This window comes from Lepidothrix coronata, unplaced genomic scaffold (genome assembly GCF_001604755.1).
Source record: "Lepidothrix coronata isolate B3197 unplaced genomic scaffold, Lepidothrix_coronata-1.0 Scaffold126, whole genome shotgun sequence".
Lineage (NCBI taxonomy): Eukaryota > Metazoa > Chordata > Aves > Passeriformes > Pipridae > Lepidothrix > Lepidothrix coronata.
The window spans coordinates 1005888-1025048 of NW_016690306.1; the positions used below are offsets into that span (position 1 = coordinate 1005888).

General features: G+C 40.5%; 1 protein-coding gene across 1 annotated transcript in view; it reads right to left on the reverse strand.

Moving 5' to 3' along the window:
- Positions 1-12011: 12011 nt before the first annotated feature.
- Positions 12012-19161, reverse strand: part of ENPP2 (ectonucleotide pyrophosphatase/phosphodiesterase 2) — a 73385-nt gene continuing 66235 nt past the window's right edge. The window contains 3 exon segments of the mRNA XM_017826398.1: positions 12012-12624; positions 17266-17422; positions 18004-18136. Of these exon segments, the coding sequence (XP_017681887.1) occupies positions 12454-12624; positions 17266-17422; positions 18004-18136 (461 nt within the window). The 3' untranslated portion in view covers positions 12012-12453.

A 19161-nucleotide genomic window follows, 5' to 3' on the forward strand; every position in this document is an offset into this window, starting at 1 on the left:
TCCCTCCTTACTTTGCAGAAACATTTTTCTCAACTCCCTGAACCTCAAGCCAAGGCACTTTTCCTAATCAAAATAAAAGACAATTTTTATATTTTCCAATAATTTATAATTTATAATACCAAACATCCCATCAACAAAGATTTCTTGTTTTGTTTGTTTTTTACTGAAAGCTCATTACCTGGTAGGCCATGAACTACTAAACTCACTACACACTAATCACTGTGGTTTTGCAGGCACTCTTAAAGATATATCACTATTTTCTCATTTCCTTTTTTGTGCTATTTTGCATGATCAACGAATACGAGAATTTACTACAGGTGAGCATACTAAAAACAACAAAATAAACAAACAAGAGGCCCTCTAAACCCATGCATTTTGGATTAAACTTAAGCTAAAGGAGAAAAACATTATATTCCAGCATGCAGAAGCTATACAGGAATGTAATGGACAAGTACATTTATTCATATAATTTGTAGATGACAGACATAATACTTACTTATAAAGATCAAGGTTGTTTTCAACTATACTTTCCTGGAAAATCAATCAACATTATTTTTAGCACAGGTTAGGAACTGGAGTAATGATTGAGTGATTTGCCAAGGACATGGTTAGACAGACTTGGAAAACTGGAAACAGTGATTTCTTTCCAAAGGGAATATGTATAAGTCACAGCTGGAATCACTGTGTAGAAGAGTTCAGTTTTATAATTCATGGTGTAAGAGATCAAACAGATTTGAATACAAAGCCTCCTATTACTATGGTAACAGGAATTATCTTAGAGCAGACTTCAGTCAGTTCTGGGACCTACACTGGGATTGCAGTAGGATAGAGCAGACAAGCCAAAAGATATGAAAGGATTCACAGCTTATAAATATTTTTTACTACACCTCAATGTACTTCTTCTCCAAAGTAAAACCCAATGTTGAAAAACACTTTACAGTTTTCACACATGATCAAGGGCCCTCAAAAATCAAAGGGATTTAAGAATACAGATGTGAACTAAGCACACACTTAAGTATCCTGCTGGATCACACGCAGACACAGATTTGATACCACTGATTGAATCCACATTCCAATTACAGGCATATGTTTAAAGTCAAGGCTGCCACATGGTAGAAATACATCCATTGTACAAAACCCCAGTATTTTGGTGAGGATTTGTTCTGTGAAGGGTTAGATGTCTATACAAAAGAGTTAGGAAAAACAGAGATGATAAGAAGAGTTTTCTCCTTTGCTAGCTACCGGCTTTATCTAGAAAAATATTTTTTAACTTCATTTTAGTTAGAGCTACCTTAAGGCCATGTTTCATCCTCTATTTTCAGCTGGGAAGTTTGTCTAGGCAACTTCCGTACTGCTTGGTCACTGCTGCCCCTCAGTTCTGGCTTTCAGAGGCTCTGGATGCAGCTCTGGTTCCAGCAAAGGGTAGAAGAGCCATGCTCATCCTGTGCATCTGGTCTGTGACCTGGGATGTACTGGGGTGCTGCACTGATAGCTTTGGCATGTTCAGAGCATGTTTGTAAATGGCTTGACAATGTTCTACCTAGATAGAGAGGACAAAAAATAATTTACAGTGGAGAGTCATGATCTAAAGATAATTCAGCATAAGACCAGGATGAAAGGCAGAAAGAGATTAAGCACCTTTCAGAGGGAAAAAATGTTTTTTACATTACAAATTGAGGGTATCAAAGAAAACACAGATGAATTAGATAATAGTAGGAGCTTTTTCATTGAAATGTTAAGCACATTTTGAAGAAGAGATCCTGCGTACACTGACACTTGCAGTGAAGTGCTGCAAAAATGCCGTCTTCTGTTCTTCTGGTCTTGAAAATATACCCATTGAAAAGGTAAAAACAGTTAACAGGAAAAAATGGCATTGGCTAAAATGGGCTTGTGAGGGCTCAGTGAGAGGATCTTCAGCTAGAAGCAAGGTGTGAAACAGCAAGGAAAATGTTTGGTGCAGAAAAATATCCCAAGAAGGAAGTCTTTGAGAAAGGGAAATAGACTGCCAGTGAAGTGTTAAACCCCTTGGGTCAGTTAAAGTGAAGTGAGAACACACTGCAGGGAACATTTGCACAGGTAAGAATAAGATCATCTAACAAGGATTTTCCATTAATAGTGTGTGATGCAGTGGAAGATGCTGAAATTGCATTCCTATCAGGCCCACCACCCCTCAAGGCAGGTTGTTTTCTTTCAGAAAAATGTCATATACAGGACATACAAAAGTGCACAGATGCCAAAACATATACCCAGCATCTTCTGCTTCCTCCTGACTAGGAGGTCTGTGATCAACCAGTTGATGCATCTGTGAAGGTCCTCACCCAAAGAAAACATCATCACCAGGTGGACCATCATTTATATTTATGGCACTTGTGGGACCCAGATTTTTCAGACCCAATGATTATGTGAATTGAAATAGGTACACAGACAAAAAGGTTGTTGAAGGTAGGAGATGACAAAAATGAAGCAATCACATTACCAGGCCAGAAATATTTGGCACTCTGGAGAAGAGTGTATTTTTCATACACAGAGCACTCGAGCAGTTGCAAAAAAACAAATATCTGGCCTTAGGCAGCTCCTGAAATGCTTTGCTGAACAGAGCTGTGCAGTGTCAGGACCTTATTTTCAAGTCTATGAGCAAGTGATGAATCCTACCAAAGTGCACATAGTGCACCCTTAAAAATCAAGTCACGTGGCTAATGGAGAAAATAGGTAGTCAGGCAACTGCCTTAAAATGTTGTAAAATTATTACCTCAGCATATACAAAATCCTCATGGCTTGGACTGAAGCTCTCTTAAGCAAGAGGTAGCTAGAATCATAGAACAATTTGGGTTGGAAGAGAACTTTAAAGGTCATCTCCCCTGCAATGAGCAGGGACAGACCTAGTTAGAAGAATGCACAGCAAAAAAAGTTGCTTAACTGTGGCCCACTGCCACTGATGATGTGAAATACTCTACAGACATACTCATTTCTATTTTTCATGAAGAGCAGTAGAGGTTTACTTTGTTAACACTCGACAGCCCCTCAGCTGAGCCCCCAGTTACTGCTTTTGGGAGCAGCCCCAACGTGAGGTGCCAGGAGATGGGCTGAGATGAAAACACACAGGAGCTTAAGTGGTAAAGCCATTTGGGTGGCAATGCATTGTTTAACAGGCTCAGCCTCAGAGTACTAAAGGACAAGCCTGCACGAACATGGGTGACTGAATTAGTTTGAAGCATTAGTAAAGGTGATTTAAAGTAATCAGGCTTCTTTGTGTTTGAAGCAGACAAGGGCTGTGAAGGACCATCTCACCTAATTCAAGCTGTCCCAATGAAAATATCCATAGTCCCCACTAGATCAACTCAGGCCCTGAATCACTAATTACCACTCCTTTTGGTTTTCTAAGTAGGCATATCCTGTGTTGCTTCCTAATCCATTTTCAGGTAAAATGAGCAACATGAGCAAATCTCTAGCTTTTAAACACTTCAATAAAATAAACTCCTCCTGCACTGGGTTAGAGGACAGCAATTCTGCAGGCACTGAGGAAACAATAACATTTGTAGAGAGAGGAGGCGGTAATTTCTTCAGCCAGTTCAGTGCAGCTGAGAGTCTGTGTCCAAAGCCCGGGAACATCACATGATGTGCTTCTGCAACGCCAAGAAACTTGTGCTGAAGGTGGTGACTTGTTAAACCATTCTAGGAAGTTCCACAAGAATATATCCTTAGGCAAAAACCAACACTAAATTATGTGGAGATGGACGGAGTGGATGCTGAAGAATTATTCTCTTCGTGCAAGCTTTATTTGCTAGTGTACATTTAATTATGAGAATGGAAAATACAGTCCTCTCAATGACATCCACATTATAAAACTAGAACTAAGCAAAGGCACCTAGGGCATAAAATATCGGTATGTGCTTTCATAAATGTAAATCCATAAAATAAAAACAAATATTAAACAAACCTCTTTTCCAGAAATCAGTTACAACAGCTTCTTTTTTTATTCAGAAGAGATGTGCTTGCAGGTTAAAAAAAAAAAAAAATTAAAAAAATCAACAAATCAACTAAAAAATACTTTGGGAAGGACTGGGTGGATTATTTAAATACCAGTGAGGAAGGTGAGTTTGGAGCTTGTTAAGATAAGAATGATGTTGACACAAAAGGGATAAGAATTTATAATCTGACTACAAACATATTAAGACTTGCCAGTTTTTATCATTACAGTTCTGGATCCAGCTTTCACTTAGAGCAGTGAGGCCAACAGTTTATCTCCACCAGAGCTACAGCTTGTTGCAGTTCTTTCTAGACCAGCTGCCCTCAGCATAAGTTAGGATACAGAGATCCAAACAATTCACAAAAGTATTTGTGCACTCTTTCAAGTGCAGTTCAGAAGTGTAGCCTCTAAGATCGTGGAGTTTGGGGTACTTTTTTCTCTGTTAGGTAATGCTTATGATAGAAGCAATGCTCCAAACTGTACCCCATCCTAGACTAGCCTTGTGCAACCTACTCAGTTCATACCTGAGCTGAAATTTTGGGTGAGATTTTCCCTGATCCTCTGTATCTTCAAATTATGTAACAGTAGAACAAGCTAGAAGTTTCAAATCCTTTTCAAGCACTTGTGGTATGTGCTGTATTATCTTACAAATTACAAACCTTGATGTATTTACCCTCATGAATACCCATCTGCCTTTACAAATTCCAGGGCAAAGAGGGAAGAGCTGAGGATCTCAGACCTTGTCTGGGTAGTGAATCCACCATCCAGTGGACCATCCTGGGATCTTCGATGTAGCCCACAAACAGCCTTGGTGAATGGGTGTGAGATAGCACAGCTGTGTGGTTGTTCTCCTCTTCAGTTATACAGCAGGAAAGAAACACAAAGCGTCAGCCCCAGTACAGGCAAAAGCAAAGGGGCTATTTCTCCTCTTGCTCTTCCTTATTTTCACCTCACCCTTTCCTGCTTCTTCATAAAGCTGCCCAGATTACTGACAGTTTACTTCTCATGCACCATGAAACACTGTTAAAAAGGAAGCAATTGCCCATGTGGAAGCAGAATTTTCCTGAGGGACTGTACAAAGAACACAAAATTAAGTCTCTGAGGAAATGTAACACCTTTTCTACAACTTCAGCACAACATTAAAACTAGGCACAACAAAGCTCTCTGAATCATGTGCTTCTGCAACTTGCAAGACAATAAGACAATAAAAGTGGAGTTTGTGTTACATTATTTAATGCACGACTGAAAGGTACTGAGACAGACTGGTAGTGAGAACCTGACTAGATCAGAGCAGAAAAGGAGAAACCTACAAAGGATGGAAAACAGGGAGGAGAAGTTTGGAGAGAAGAAAGATGAAGCAATAGGCAGATTGTCAGGCAATACCCCAACCTTGGAAAAGAGATGTGAACAGCATCAGATAATGGCCAAGGGGAGTGAGGGGTAATGAGACCATCCCCCGGCAAAAACCCAGGAAACTATCTAAATTTTTTCTTTTTCTTCAATTGATTGAACTTTTCTCAATGAACACTCCAAGGATAAAGTTTAAAATGGAATTGACTAAATTAGTTTTGGGGTAACAACCGGAAGTATAGCTCATGATTTTGACCACAGGAGGGCTCCCAGGTTTCATGAATGCATATGGAAACCTTTGAGAAAGGCAAGATTTAGATCATGAGGCATGGAAGGTGAAAGCCATAGAGGTGCATGCTTAGTTCAATCTGGATGCCTGCTAGTCCAGCTGAGCACACTACATATAATGGCTTTTGTATTCAGCAAAATGGAGAAACAAAAAGAAATATTTTTCTGCAAACTTTTTTTTCTCTATTGCCTTAAAGAGATCGTTATAAAAATGTCAGTTGTTAGATCCCTAAAACCACTGTGTTTCTTCTGGTATTACTAGTCAGGAGAATTCCTGAAATTAATTTTTTTTGCTAACAAATAGCACTTGAGGATTCATTTTTCATCATATGAGAAAAGACTGTTCACATCTGACAAGGCTGCAGCCCACCCTAGATAGATGCAGCCCACCAGAAGATAACACATCATCTGTCACCTCCTTCCTACTGTCTTTTTCACTACACCCCGCAGGGGTGTCCAGTAATTGTACAACAGAACCTGAATCCAGCCAGGAGCCCATGGGCATGGGGAAGCAGGAACAACTGTTCATGTGGTTATACAATGGAGGAGGAAGAGGAGGATGTAGTTGCTGTTGACCCAGAACACCAAGTGTGTGCACCCCAAAACACATCCCAAAAGACAGCTAGAAACATGGAACAGACTGCAAGTACAAATGGCAACATGCATTTCAAAGAGAGCAGGTGAAACTACAGCCATCAGCAGTGTCCTAGAGACCTTATTAGATGAAAATGCATCGATGAGCAGAGGAGGAGATTTGTCACAATTCCCACAATCAGTGATGGGATAGGTCCTGAACTCTGATGCATCTGGATTGGGTCTGAACTTTCTAGTCCCAGAGGAGAAAATACTGACATAATTAATATCTAATTTTCTCAGATGTTAGCAACGGTCTAGTTGGTCATGGCCTGCATGGAGAATTTCTGGTTGGTTCATCAGATATTTGACATTCTGCCCTCAGTAATATTAAATGCCTCAAACAAAACCATGCAGATGGGTAAAGGCCACCAGCTTAAATCTCTGAAGAGGCCTTTACCTACAAAAGCTGGCCTTGGGGTTTTAACTGCACTGGAGAAGAAACTGGGATCTTCCAGGATCTTCCACATCCTCTTTTCTGCAGAAGGAGTGTGTAAGACCTAACAGAGCTAAGAGTAGCAGTGCATGCTGTACAGATATGCATGTACACAGAAACGGCACTGGTTAGGCTTATACTAAAGCAATTTGCAGATGACAACAGATCAAAGCTGAAATAAAACAGGGAGGCCAGAAAAAAACCAAACAAGCAAAAACAAAACCAAAAACAAAACATGTAAGGAGATAAGAGGAAATTTCCCACTTCGGGAGACAGAAGAGGATGAACAGGTTGAAGGTCCAGGAGATGCTGCCAGAAGGGGACTGGGGCTGGAGAAGATTTTTTTGGCAGGTTTATGAAGTCCCTGTTCCCCCTGCATCCAGCCTCTCCTGATAGAACAATCCTTCATGTAGAACAGATGAAATAATTTTCTACTTGCTGCACACAGCCAAGAAGAAGAAAACTCAGGAAAATATCCCCTGAAAAGGATTAAATCCTTTTCTGTTGAGGGCTTATGACGTCAAATAATCCCACCTCTTTTCTAGTAAATTCCAGTTGTAGGGTCAATCAGTTAGAGTTGTACTAAGCCACAATTACAAACTTCTTTGCCTGCTGATCTCTCCATGGTGAAATCTGCAGATGAAACCTGGGTGACCTCCATCTGCCTTTTCCTGCCATATTTAGAAAACAACAGATAAGGTAAGAGGGTAAGGTAAGGTTCCAGAACAACTGTGCACACACTGTGCATGCTATAAGCAGGATAGGGATTTTCCTCTATGAGGGCAGATCTGAATAAGTTACATCCCAAAGTTTTGATTTGTAAGGGCAAAGAAATCTGTGGGGCTTTTTACCATGGCTGATGGCAGCAATGCTGTTTTTTATGTCAACATACATTTTAGTAAATGTTAGTTTGTACTCTGTAGTGACAGGCTGTTTGCAGTAACCTTGGGAATACTGCTCTTATCTTGTATTTACACAACAAGTGCAAAGAAACGAGATTAGGTATTTTTCCATAATGTTTAAAAATGCCATTTTTTCTCCCATCTTGAACAAGGGCTGAACTTTAAACATTTCAAACACATTCCACGACTTGGAAGATGTACGGCTAGTGCTGTACTAATCATTTGCTGGCAGGTCTATCCTGGTCAGAGTAAACTTGTATTTTCGTGACTATACCATGTATCTCAGGTCAAGTGCAACAGCTGAGACAGCAGCAATGGAAATTGAAACTAGTCACAAAACCGAGTTGCACTAGGACCACAGACAGGATGGACAGACAGGTGCTGTAGCATCCCTCTGGAGATACAGGACTCTGGTAAAGAACTAGGCCTACCAAAAGCATTTTGATGCACAGGATTAATAGAAAACCAATTCAGCATGATTGATTGTCCCCAAAGGAGGTTGAGTTTTGCTTCTATTGCCCTGTATTCATATTTTATTTCAGTCACGTGATTCCAAGGCTTTTGCATTACAAAACTTACCCTGTGCCCTCCCACCAGTGGTAGCACTATCAGAAATTATTTCAAAATGTCACATATTAAACCCATACAGGAGTGCTGTGAGCAGCTTTACTGGCTATGCCCTTAAACCTACTATTCAACCTCTCCATGCCACAGTTTCATCCATGCTTGTGGTAACAGCAGCCTCCCACAGAGGTAGTGAAGTTTCATTTATCCCTCTGTGCCGAACCAGCAGAATAAACCCCACTGACATAAGTGCCAAATTCACTGGAAGAGCACCATACTGGAGCAGAGAGGAGATAGCAGCTCTGCAGCACCCACACACTCCCGTGCTCTGGGAAAGCTTGGTTTTCTCCCTCCCTCACAGGGCAGAGCAACTGTAGTTGCCCCTTTGTAGGTAGGGGCTTGCCAATTAAAAAAAAAAAAAATTAAAAGGGGAATTTTATCAATTGCTATGCAAGCAATATTTCCTGCCTCCTGCAGAGAGGAGCAGAGGTGAGCTGCACAGAAATGTAATGCACATGTAAGGGTAATTAAAGATATTTGATATGGATGTGAGACTGAAGGGAAGGACTGCTGGTACATCAGTTCCTGTTGCTATAAATTTATTTTTTCAGGTTGGGTTCTGCACTCTATACTCACTGTCCAGTCTGGACATCTCCGAAGTTCCAGTTCTGCTCCTGCAGCTAGCAACACCTTCAGAGGGGAACTTCTCCAGCTTTCCTGAGAAGTTTTCTGCTTTCCAGTTGTGTGCAGGGATTAGAGAGCTATTTCATCTGTTGTGCGTGAGAGACCGATCTATCAGAAGCAGCTGGATGTAGGGGGAACAGGGACTTCGTAAACCTGCCAAATAAACCTTCTCTAGCCCCAGTTCCCTTCTAGCAGCATCTCCTGGACTTTCAACCGTTCAACTTCTTCTGTCTCCTGAAGCAAGAAACTTCCTCTCTTCTCTCTTTATCACTGGTTTTGTTTTCTAGCCTCTCCTACAAGAAGTGCATGTGTGTTTTCATTTGTTAAAGTCTTAAAATCTTCACACAATTAGTTGACCGTTTGCATTTAAAGTACTGAGAAGATAGGGACTATGGCAGGTTTTCTTTGGAGCAGCCTCCAGGGACACAGCAAGACTAGCCTAATTAAATATGGTTATTTAAATTTACTCCGACTGTATCCCTATGAATTCTGGCAAACCTTCATAAAATGGCACAGACCAGTCAGGATAAGATGGTGACTTTTGCTGTAATTTTGCTATCATGGCCATGCAGTTGGTCAGGTTACTTGACCTGCTTTCAGTGCTTATCTATTCAGGATATATGACTGTGGAAAAGGGGTTAAAAAAGTAACAGTTTCCTGTAGCAGGGTTATTTTAGTTGCATAACTACCTCTGGAGGATTTTTCCCAGAGCAAAAGGACTTTGCTAGGTGTGCAGGACACATACAGCTTCTGTTGTTGTGGCAATTGCTCAATCAATCTGACTCATTAAACATGCCTCAAATTTATATCACCAACTGCAAACAGTAATTACCCAAACCCTCAAAACCAGTGTTTGTTCAACATAAAAATTCAGTGCTTGTTCTCCTCAATGGACCTCTTGCTGAAGCCAGAGTAATATCAAGAAAAGGCAACATGTAACAGAAACAAGTAGTATTTCATATTTTCAAAATGTTCTATCAGGAATGGAAAGCAGAGGGGTTCCTTCCCTCTGCCCTAAGCTAACATTCACCCCGAGGAATGCCAAAGGCAAATTACAAGTTTCCTTTAAAATGTCTGTTGTTCCTGCAGAGCTCATGTTGCTTAGAGGGATTTAAAAGGCTTTAGCTGGAGTTTTTGTGTACTGGAGCTTTTGTGTTGATAAGGCATCTTTCAACAGGAAAAGTACCCCATGCAATGTGCAGAAGTCACCACAAACATTTCCCAGCACAGCTATTTCTGCTAGCACAGTAAAATAAAACAGCAATACCCTGCAAGAGCATGGGACCAGGGGCTGAAGAGAAGTAGGCAGAACAGAAGTAAATTACTAGTATTTATTGTCACAATAAACAACTGAGTTAAAAAAAATGACATTTCCCTACATACTAATAGTGCGACTGAGAGCTAAACTGTCTCTCCCAGCAATTATCAGAAACTGTATTTCAAAAGCAAACTTCTCTGAACACAGGAAGAACATTTTTTAGAGCTTTAACGTTCCTTTGGTATAAATGTCATCTTATTTTTGAGAAAAAAATAGAAGAATTACATAATTCGATTTAATCAAAACCCCAAACAAACAGGGAAACAGATTAACGTTAAAGCAGAACAGTAGTGGTGGTCTTCAGTTTGGTTTATGAACCACTACATTAAATCATCACTGAAGTTGGTGTTGAAGGAATTAGGTCTTAACTGAAAACTCTTTTAAATCCAGAGGAAATACCCTTTGTAATATATGTAAGAACATAAAGTTTATCATGGCAAGAAGCCCTGCTAAAAGCTTCCAGGAAAATATTTCTGTGCTACCAGACAACCACAAGAGACAATTTTTAAGTTGCAAGAATAGGATGTTTCCAAGAGCTTTGTGCAGTTATTAGAATTTCCACCCTAACATTTTGGGGATATTTTAAAGCATTCAATTTCTGTACTCTTCTAAATTAAACAGAATTTGGAACCTAGAATACTGAATTTTTGTCTACTGTTCACAAGAACTTTATCATCTGTGTTAACACAATTAATTCCAGTTCACTACTTTCTCTTAGATGAGTTCTACAGGGATGCAAGTTGCTGATATTGTGCCAGGTTAATTTTATTTAGGAGGCCTGGCTACTCATCTGTGTACATGGCTGAGATGCTTTCCAGCACTTCCTGCTTTCCTCCACTATCTGTAACCCCCAAAGAGAAAACAGAAAACCACCTTTCTAGAGACAGGGAAAGCTATAACCCCAAACGAAGGCTTTACGATAGTGCCACTAGTGGGCTCAGCTTCAATAGGTATTCTAAACAATAATTTATCTTTTACATCATCTAACTACACTAACACTAATGCTCCATAACATATACCTTCTATAAAAGCTGTCAAAGCCAAATCAGGCCATTACCTAGATACCAGCAGGCAACACAGTCTCTTCCATTGGCTTAGGACTGTGCCATCAGTGTCACTTGTAGGGGCTTGTCAGGATTATGAGACTGTTACTGCACAGAACCAGCAAACAGAGACTTGACTCCCTTGACCAGGTAGGTGATGGCTGTAAATCACGTGCACTGCGTGGACTTTACCAGAAGTTACATATGTGCAATGAGGCCAGGGGGCTTCCTTTGAGAACGAGGGCTGTCATTAAGCCTTAGACTCAGACTAGGGAATACGTGGAAGATTCTGGCTGTTAGAACAAGATGACAAAAATCAGATTTTCTCCTCCCAGCTAAAAGCCCACTGTTGTGTGTTTAGCAATATTATCTCCTTCAACATCTGCCTTATTTCAATTTCCATCAGTCAAAGCAAAGGATGATGGAGCAGGTATTTCCAGGAATCACCCTAGAGCAGCTGTGGTAGAGAAGGGATGTGACACAGTCACATCAGTGACAGCAGATGTTATCATGAATCCTCTCCACAGCTCCAGAGCAGGACCAAGTGGCCCCAAGCATGGGGTACCCCTTGTAGCTTGTGAAAACAAGCATCCTCCTCTCCCAGCTCTGCCACTGTAGCAAAGCCTTACGAGCAATGACTACTGAGGGTGTCTATTTTATGGTCTCACTGTTGAGTACCAGGGAGGGGCACCTGGACTCCTGACAGTCTTCTTACCAGCAAACCTAAGCTCTTGAGAAGGGCTCTGCCCAGTAAGAAATCTGTCAGTACTCATCTGCCCACAAGCACCTCTGAATATCCCTGTGAAAGGAAGTCAAAACACATTAAAAAAACTGAATGTGTGGTTTATTATATTTAAGATGCTATTTGTCTATAGTGTTTAAATATGTCTGTCACACAGTTAACAGTAAATGAGTGTAATCTTACATGTTCAGTATTTTGATATACAGTACAGGACTACAAGTGTTGTAAAGGAGCATGGAAAATTAATATTTCCTTGATGCACGCATCAAACCTTGCAGCACCACTTAAAAGCTCAGAGTAAGGACTCAAACTGCAGTATTACAAGCACTACTAAATCAACCAAGAGACATACCTATATTAAACATTAGAGAAACAAAACAAATGACACAAAGGTTTAATATTTAAGATTTGATACAGGATTAAAATACTAATATTTTTAATGTCCTGGTTTCAAATTAATAAATATAAAAACAATATAAAAATATACACCAGTTGATAAAAGGATGCACTGAGTAAGGTTAGAAAGCTAAATTTCACTTTCAAACGTATGCAGGTATGTCTTTAGGGAGAGGATTTCTGTGTAGCTGCGACTGGTCTTTCGGAAGAAGTCCAAGCTAGTGAGCTGTTCAATGTCACGCACACGTGCAGTGTGCATCTTAAGAAGATCTTCAACCCACTTAGATTCATCCTCCAAGCTCTGGAAAAAAATTCAACAAAACAAACCCAGGTTTATAACATGCTTTGTCAAAAATCAGCTCCAAAAGCAAATGCAACTTTCCTATGTTTTTTTCAAATGTTGCATTTGAAAAATCTCTGCCTTATTCAAGAATGACTAAGGTAAATGAGTTGCAAGAAAACAGATTTGAAACTTAACAGGCAAGAGGAATCCTACAATTTTATATCAGTACTCATTTTACAGTTCGGTTGAGACAATGGAAAAGCTGGCCCCAAGTTGAAAGGTGTTTCAGAAGAACAACCGTATGCTTTTAGAAGATCCACTGATCACTACACATTTTTTTATCTCACAGAAACATCTCACATATTCATCACTTCTGTATTACCAAAGCCCAAGCTCCAGGCTGTTTAGCTTTGAACTCTACCCCTACACATTATTCTCAATTGACCATCACATCATCTAACACAGCATTATTTTAATCTTTCCACTTCACTTTTAGGAGACCATTGCAATTCATTACACGTTTGGGACAATGGCTTATGTTGGTACCTACTGGAACATATATACTATTCACTGACAGAAAAAAGACTTTCACCAAGAACTTGCCATTTAAAAAAACCCCAAACAAAACAGGAAGATGTTGATGCCAGCATGATCGGGGTTAGGTTGTGTGGGTGTAATTTCTCTTAGGGGACAGCTCCTGCTGCCTGCCTTGTGCCAGCACCAGCACATGTTGGAGTGATCCACAAAGGTAACTCACAAGCATATCAGATCAGGTCTGCAAAACACTGCAGTGACTGGCTGTTTGAGTGTGTTAACCAGTTCAAAACATGTCCCACAAGCATTGCAGCCCTGGGGACTGCACAGCGGGGAGCAGACGTGGGAAAAGGACAGAGCAAACAGGACTTTTCCCCTTTTGGCCTCTCTGGCTGGTACATCTACCCTGCTGCTGGGGAAGCAAGTTAGGGATGGAGGGTTGTGTCTCTGGGCTTTTGGACTCGATGTGTATGACTTGGAAATCTTGCTGCTAAAAAATCTATTTTTGGGCTTACTCCTGGTAATGAACTCTCTTCTAATTGTCTCAGCAAGATCCTCCTGCAAAGTGATCCTCTCATGGATCAAGACTAAGCTTCAGCAATGCCAGAGCCTATCCAACACAGTAAATATACCACAGCCCAGTAAGTGGGTCACCCAAGTGGGTGAGCTTGACTGTTTGCACAGAGAGGACACGAAGTACCAGACAGATCACAGGTGGCTTCTCTTAAGCAAACGTCTATGACCTAGTCAGCACTTGTCAGGTTTGAAGCTTCTCAGCTCCAAACCATCTTTCCTCTCCATGTCACTAGCAACCTGAGGCCCAAAACCAGATCTGGAACAAGAAAAGAAAGATGTAAATTAAGAGGGAAGGGAAGGGAAGGGAGCGCACCCTACTCACTCTGCTTTGCCTGCAGTGCCATGCTCCAGGAAAGCCCCCTGCTCAGCCTTGGGCCTGACAGCCAGGTTGCTGGTCTGCATACTGGCCTCAACAGGGTTGTTATTGCAAACAGTTACTCTGACATTTTTGTTTGCTCCAAGCTTTCCTTCTGAGCAGAAAATCTGCATTTTGCAGAGCTCAGAGAGAAGTTCAAAATGAGCTACAAAGCTCACTTTTTTGAATACAGACAGTTTGCAAAAGATCTGCAACATGAATAAATCACAGGACTGTGAGGTTGGTTTAAACCAAGTCCAAATAGACAGCTTTTGCATGACTCCAGAAAATCAGTCAACTGATCTAGGTTTTAGTTTTCCATTCCACAACTGGCCCATGAAGGCTCAGGTCAAGTGGCAAGGATTTTAAACACAGAGATCAGCTAACACAGTATTACATTATTACATTACTAGATAACAATGAATGAAGTGTATACATTTTAAATTATAGTTTTTCCCACCTATGTTGGTTAGTCAATAGTACAGTGAGTCTTAGAAGGAAAAAGTAACAATTGAAAATATGAGGGTAAATTGAAATAGGCAATCAATTAGGAGGATAACCTAAAATCCAGTGGAAAATGTACCAGATATTCTGGACAAAAATCTCTTTGGAAATAAAATTATTAGCTGGAAAGCTGAACATGATGCATGTAGACAGGTGGGTGAGGAACTTGCTTATCAAAAAAAATTAAAGGTTTTGCTGAAAGGGAAAATAGTGGCCTGGAGGAAGTTTCTAGCAGGGTTCCTTCAGCTTTGGTCTTAGGATTTTGTGTACTATTTTCACACATGCTTCTTGAGCCAAGGTCATTAGTGTACTAGTAAAAAATCACAACTATTGGGAACACCTGTCAATGCAGAGGAATAACTGCATAGCATAGTGGAGGACGCAGATGCAGGAATCCCTGGTATAATATGAAGTTAGGTTATCTGACATACAGAAGAGAAAGACCTGGATGTACTGGTTGTGCATAAATGTGAGCCACCATTATACAACAGCTATGGAAAAAGCAAATTCTAGGTAGTATCAGAGGAAAAAAAATATTTTCACTTTGAGATCTGAGCTACAGTATTTTATCTCATTCATGATCCAGGAAAAAAAAAAAAAAGAAAAACTAAAAAAAGATCAGACTGGAAGAGATGCATAGGAAGACTACTACCATACTCATCCTTTCTTACAAGAGCAAAAAAGATCCTGGGTCTTCCACGAATAGAGAGAAGTGTATGCCTTGAGATTCACCATAAATCATCACTAGGGTAAATCCCAAAGAAGCCCAGTGAAGAACTATTTAAGACATAGAAAAATGTTGACACAAGAATAAATGGGTATAACCTCACCATGAATAAACATAGTTTAGAAATGGAACAAATTCAAATGAGAAGTGTAGTGGTGTTCTCCAATGGCTCTGTGAAGAAAGTGTGTGCAGCTAGAGCAGAGTAGGAGGGAAAGCTAATATTTCCCCAAATCTTAAAAGAAAACCATGGAGAGGTTAAGGTAAAATTGTTATATTATTCCATGCATTTCATCCATGAAATATGGTGAGGTTTTACACAATCACTTCTTTGAACAAATAAGATGGAACACCATGTGCAAAAGTAAGACTGATGCTGTATTTCAATGGCAAAAATTTGCCTAACTGTACTTTCATTCAAGAGCAACATTTAAATATTTTTGGAGTGGTGCTTTGCTATATAGAATTCATAGACCAATATCTGCTAATGACCTCATAGTAGCACTGAAGTTCTTCTCAGAACTGTAAATACACGCACCATAAGTAGTGTGACCTATAGAGAAAAGAAGCCTGTTTTGAGATGTAAGAAATCAAAGACTAAAAGAGGCCATTATTATAAAGAGCTTATAAAAAAGATTTCAACAGTTTAAGAGAAATATGACTTGCAACAGAGGGAGGAAAAAATAAATTACTTTGTCATAAAATGACATATGGGTAGAGTTATAAGGGCAGAGGCACTAATAACTGCCAGACTAGTAACCTTCAGATCACCAACTGGATCTTGTCTCAGAGGAAAGCAGTCCAGAGAAAAACCACGATGAAGTATATGTAGGACTTTATGAGACTTCTGGTGGAAGACTTCTCTGCCCAGAGCAGTTGAGAGTCTAAACAGGGGAAAGCCAGACCTGCTCAAGAGAGAGGGACACTTCTCCAAAAACATGGTTTTAAAAAGAGGGACCTGAAAGCAGGCGATGTTTGATGAATGAGAAAGAAACAGTGTTCCAGGTGAATTGTGTACAGAACTGGAACGACTATTTCTGCCTGTAGCTGGAACAGGAGTCTTAACTTTCTTGCCAATACAAAATTCATAACATTAATGCGTTCATTCAGGAAACGGTCTCCTGGCAGCCTATAGTGAAGTGTCTGTGTGCAGGAATTCACACAGCTGTGTAATGGGAGAACAAGTTCGGCGGAAGGACAAGTCTAAATACAGCTGCCTGGGGGGGACTGCTGTCCTCGCACGGTGCTGGAGCCCACGGGGACTCAACCGCACTCCTGCCACACCATCAGCTGCCAAGTGTGTGTGTTACTTTCTGCAGTGGTGACCAGACCAAAGCCTTCATCAGCATTCTGACAGTGTAAGACCTTGCATCCTAAAGGAAGATAGGAAAGAAACCAGGAGGGTGTCTGGCTGTCTCTGTAATAGGAACCCAAACTTCTCCCTTGAATCAAGGGATTCTGGAGACAGTAAGAGCTGGCACTCTACCCTTGGCAGGTTTTAGCCTATACGTTTAATACTGTGTGGGCTGGATGTAATCATGCTGTCTGATGCACCCAGACTGCCACAGCAGACAGACTGTATTGTACCTGCATATGGAATCTGACCTCAATAAAAACATCAGGCTGGCTGCCAGGACAATATGTCTACACATACAACCTCCCCCCAGTCTGCTCTCAAGTTACACTGACAGTGTCTGTCAAAATGTAGAATCCTACAGATTGTTTACTGCCAACCTACTGTATGTCAGTTCTTCCAGACAATTTTAGGTGCAGTAATAGTTCCATATTTCCCCTGATATCACAGAGGAGTGCTTTTGTCTAATGAGCTAAACATGACACTCAGCAGAGTCACTACTTCGTGCTGCCATTCAACACATCATCGAGCATTAGCTTCTAATAATAATGGGTTTTCATGTGACCCAGGAATATGTTTACCACAGGGCTAGAGTAGTGCAGCAGGACTTACATTGCAGCTCTCATCATTGTCAGGCCGGTGGGGAAGGATGTATGAGAGAACAGAGAGTGGTCCATCACACTTGTCGGCTGGCTGAGTGAAATCTAAGCAGCTGGTTATGATGGCATAGTAATGAGTTGGAACAGGGATTGTGCTGCCTTCCACAAACCTACGAGAATAAAGCAAACATCTATCCACAAAGGATGAACTTGTCTGGAGGGAGGTTACACAAAGAACGTTGTCTTTCCTCTCCTACATGTGAGGACACACATACATTGTTGAGATATGCTTGATTCCTGAACACTATCTGAAAATGAGCGTCCAATTAGCTCATACTGTGCTATAGAAAAAAACAATGCAGCACTGAAAGGCTTCTTCAGTTCAGGGACATGGAGACAAAGCATTATTGAATTAACAAAAGACCCGAGTATGTAATTCGATAGTGCTGCTCTTAAGTTCTGGAGAATTTAAGAGAAAACAAACAATTTGGAACATAATTCAGCTTCCTCTCAAGGATGAACACTTAATTTCAAAGTCAAGGTGAAGAGTTAACTGTTGAATTGCCATTTCCTTATTTTTACCACTGTCCTACCTACTTGGGCATTTAGTTTTAACGAGCAATAATTTTAGAAAGAGCTAGAAAATCAAATTTCCTCCCAAAAATCAAATTATGTGCAGGTAATGAATTGTTTAAGATAAAGTCACCATTAAGAGAAGCAACAGCAAATCAATTTAAAGACAAACTCTTACTGTTTTATTTTGTCAGGTGTGTCATGTAAACCATCATAGTCATAGTCAAAGATTGGTCCACTTATAACATTGACTCCATTTCGTTCAGTGGCATATCTCTTCACCAAAACCCTTTGGAAATAGTTCCATACCTCTGTGGGTAAAAAACCCAAACAAAATCAATCAAACAAACAAGTAAAAAAAATCCTCAACACACTCAAATTTGGATAAGTCAAAACATCTCAAGATTATAAACAGTTTTTCTTTCCTGAAGATAAAAATCCAGTGGACATCATTCACACAACTGTAGGGGAAATCAAAGACCAAACATTACAGAGTTACTGCAACTTCATTCTGTTTTGTCAATAAAGCCTATTCAGACTTTTGTTCTCTGCTGATTTTTTTTCGCTCAACCAGTGATAAACGAAAGGCACGGTACCACTTCCAGGCTGGCATTGCCACAGGCCTTGCAATAGAGATTCTGCTGTTCCTTCACCAAGCTGTAGAAACAGCTATTCACATGCTTTTGATGTCCCTGAACATTGCCTTTGTCTTTCTTATCTAATTCTGGAGAACAGTGCTGTGGTGCTTTTTTGTTTTGGTTTGGTTTTTTTTAATTTTAAAAATAATACAGCACCGTGATTAAATGCAAACCCCAAACAGTTTAAAAAAAGGGAAGCACAAAGGTCATAGTCATCCAGTTAAATTCTCATTGAATGCAAAATGTTGAAGTTTTAAATTAGGTGCCATCAAGAATGCAAAAAGCATAGCATCTTCTTATAGCAACCTTTGGGAAGAGCATGAAACACTTTCTCCCACCATGCCCTCCTCAACCTTGACAAGTTAGGATGGGAAACACACTGGAATCCCCAGTTACATCATTCTTTTTGTTCTTTTTTCCCTTTTTATTTTAACTAACAGAAGTGTGTGTAAACAAAACTTCCTCAGACTTGCAAAAGTTTAACTCTTGTCTTGCCAGCACAGACGGTCAAGTCCATGGTTCCCTGGCGCTGATGGCAATGCCAGCCTCAGAAAGCTCACCAGTACACCTTGGCCTAAGCCTGCCCAGTGCCACATGCAATCCCTGCTGAGGCTGATGCACAGGGCCACCCCCAGCAATGGTCTAACAAGAACCTCAGCTGCAGTAACCACTTGGCAGTACCACTCCTCTAGCTGCTC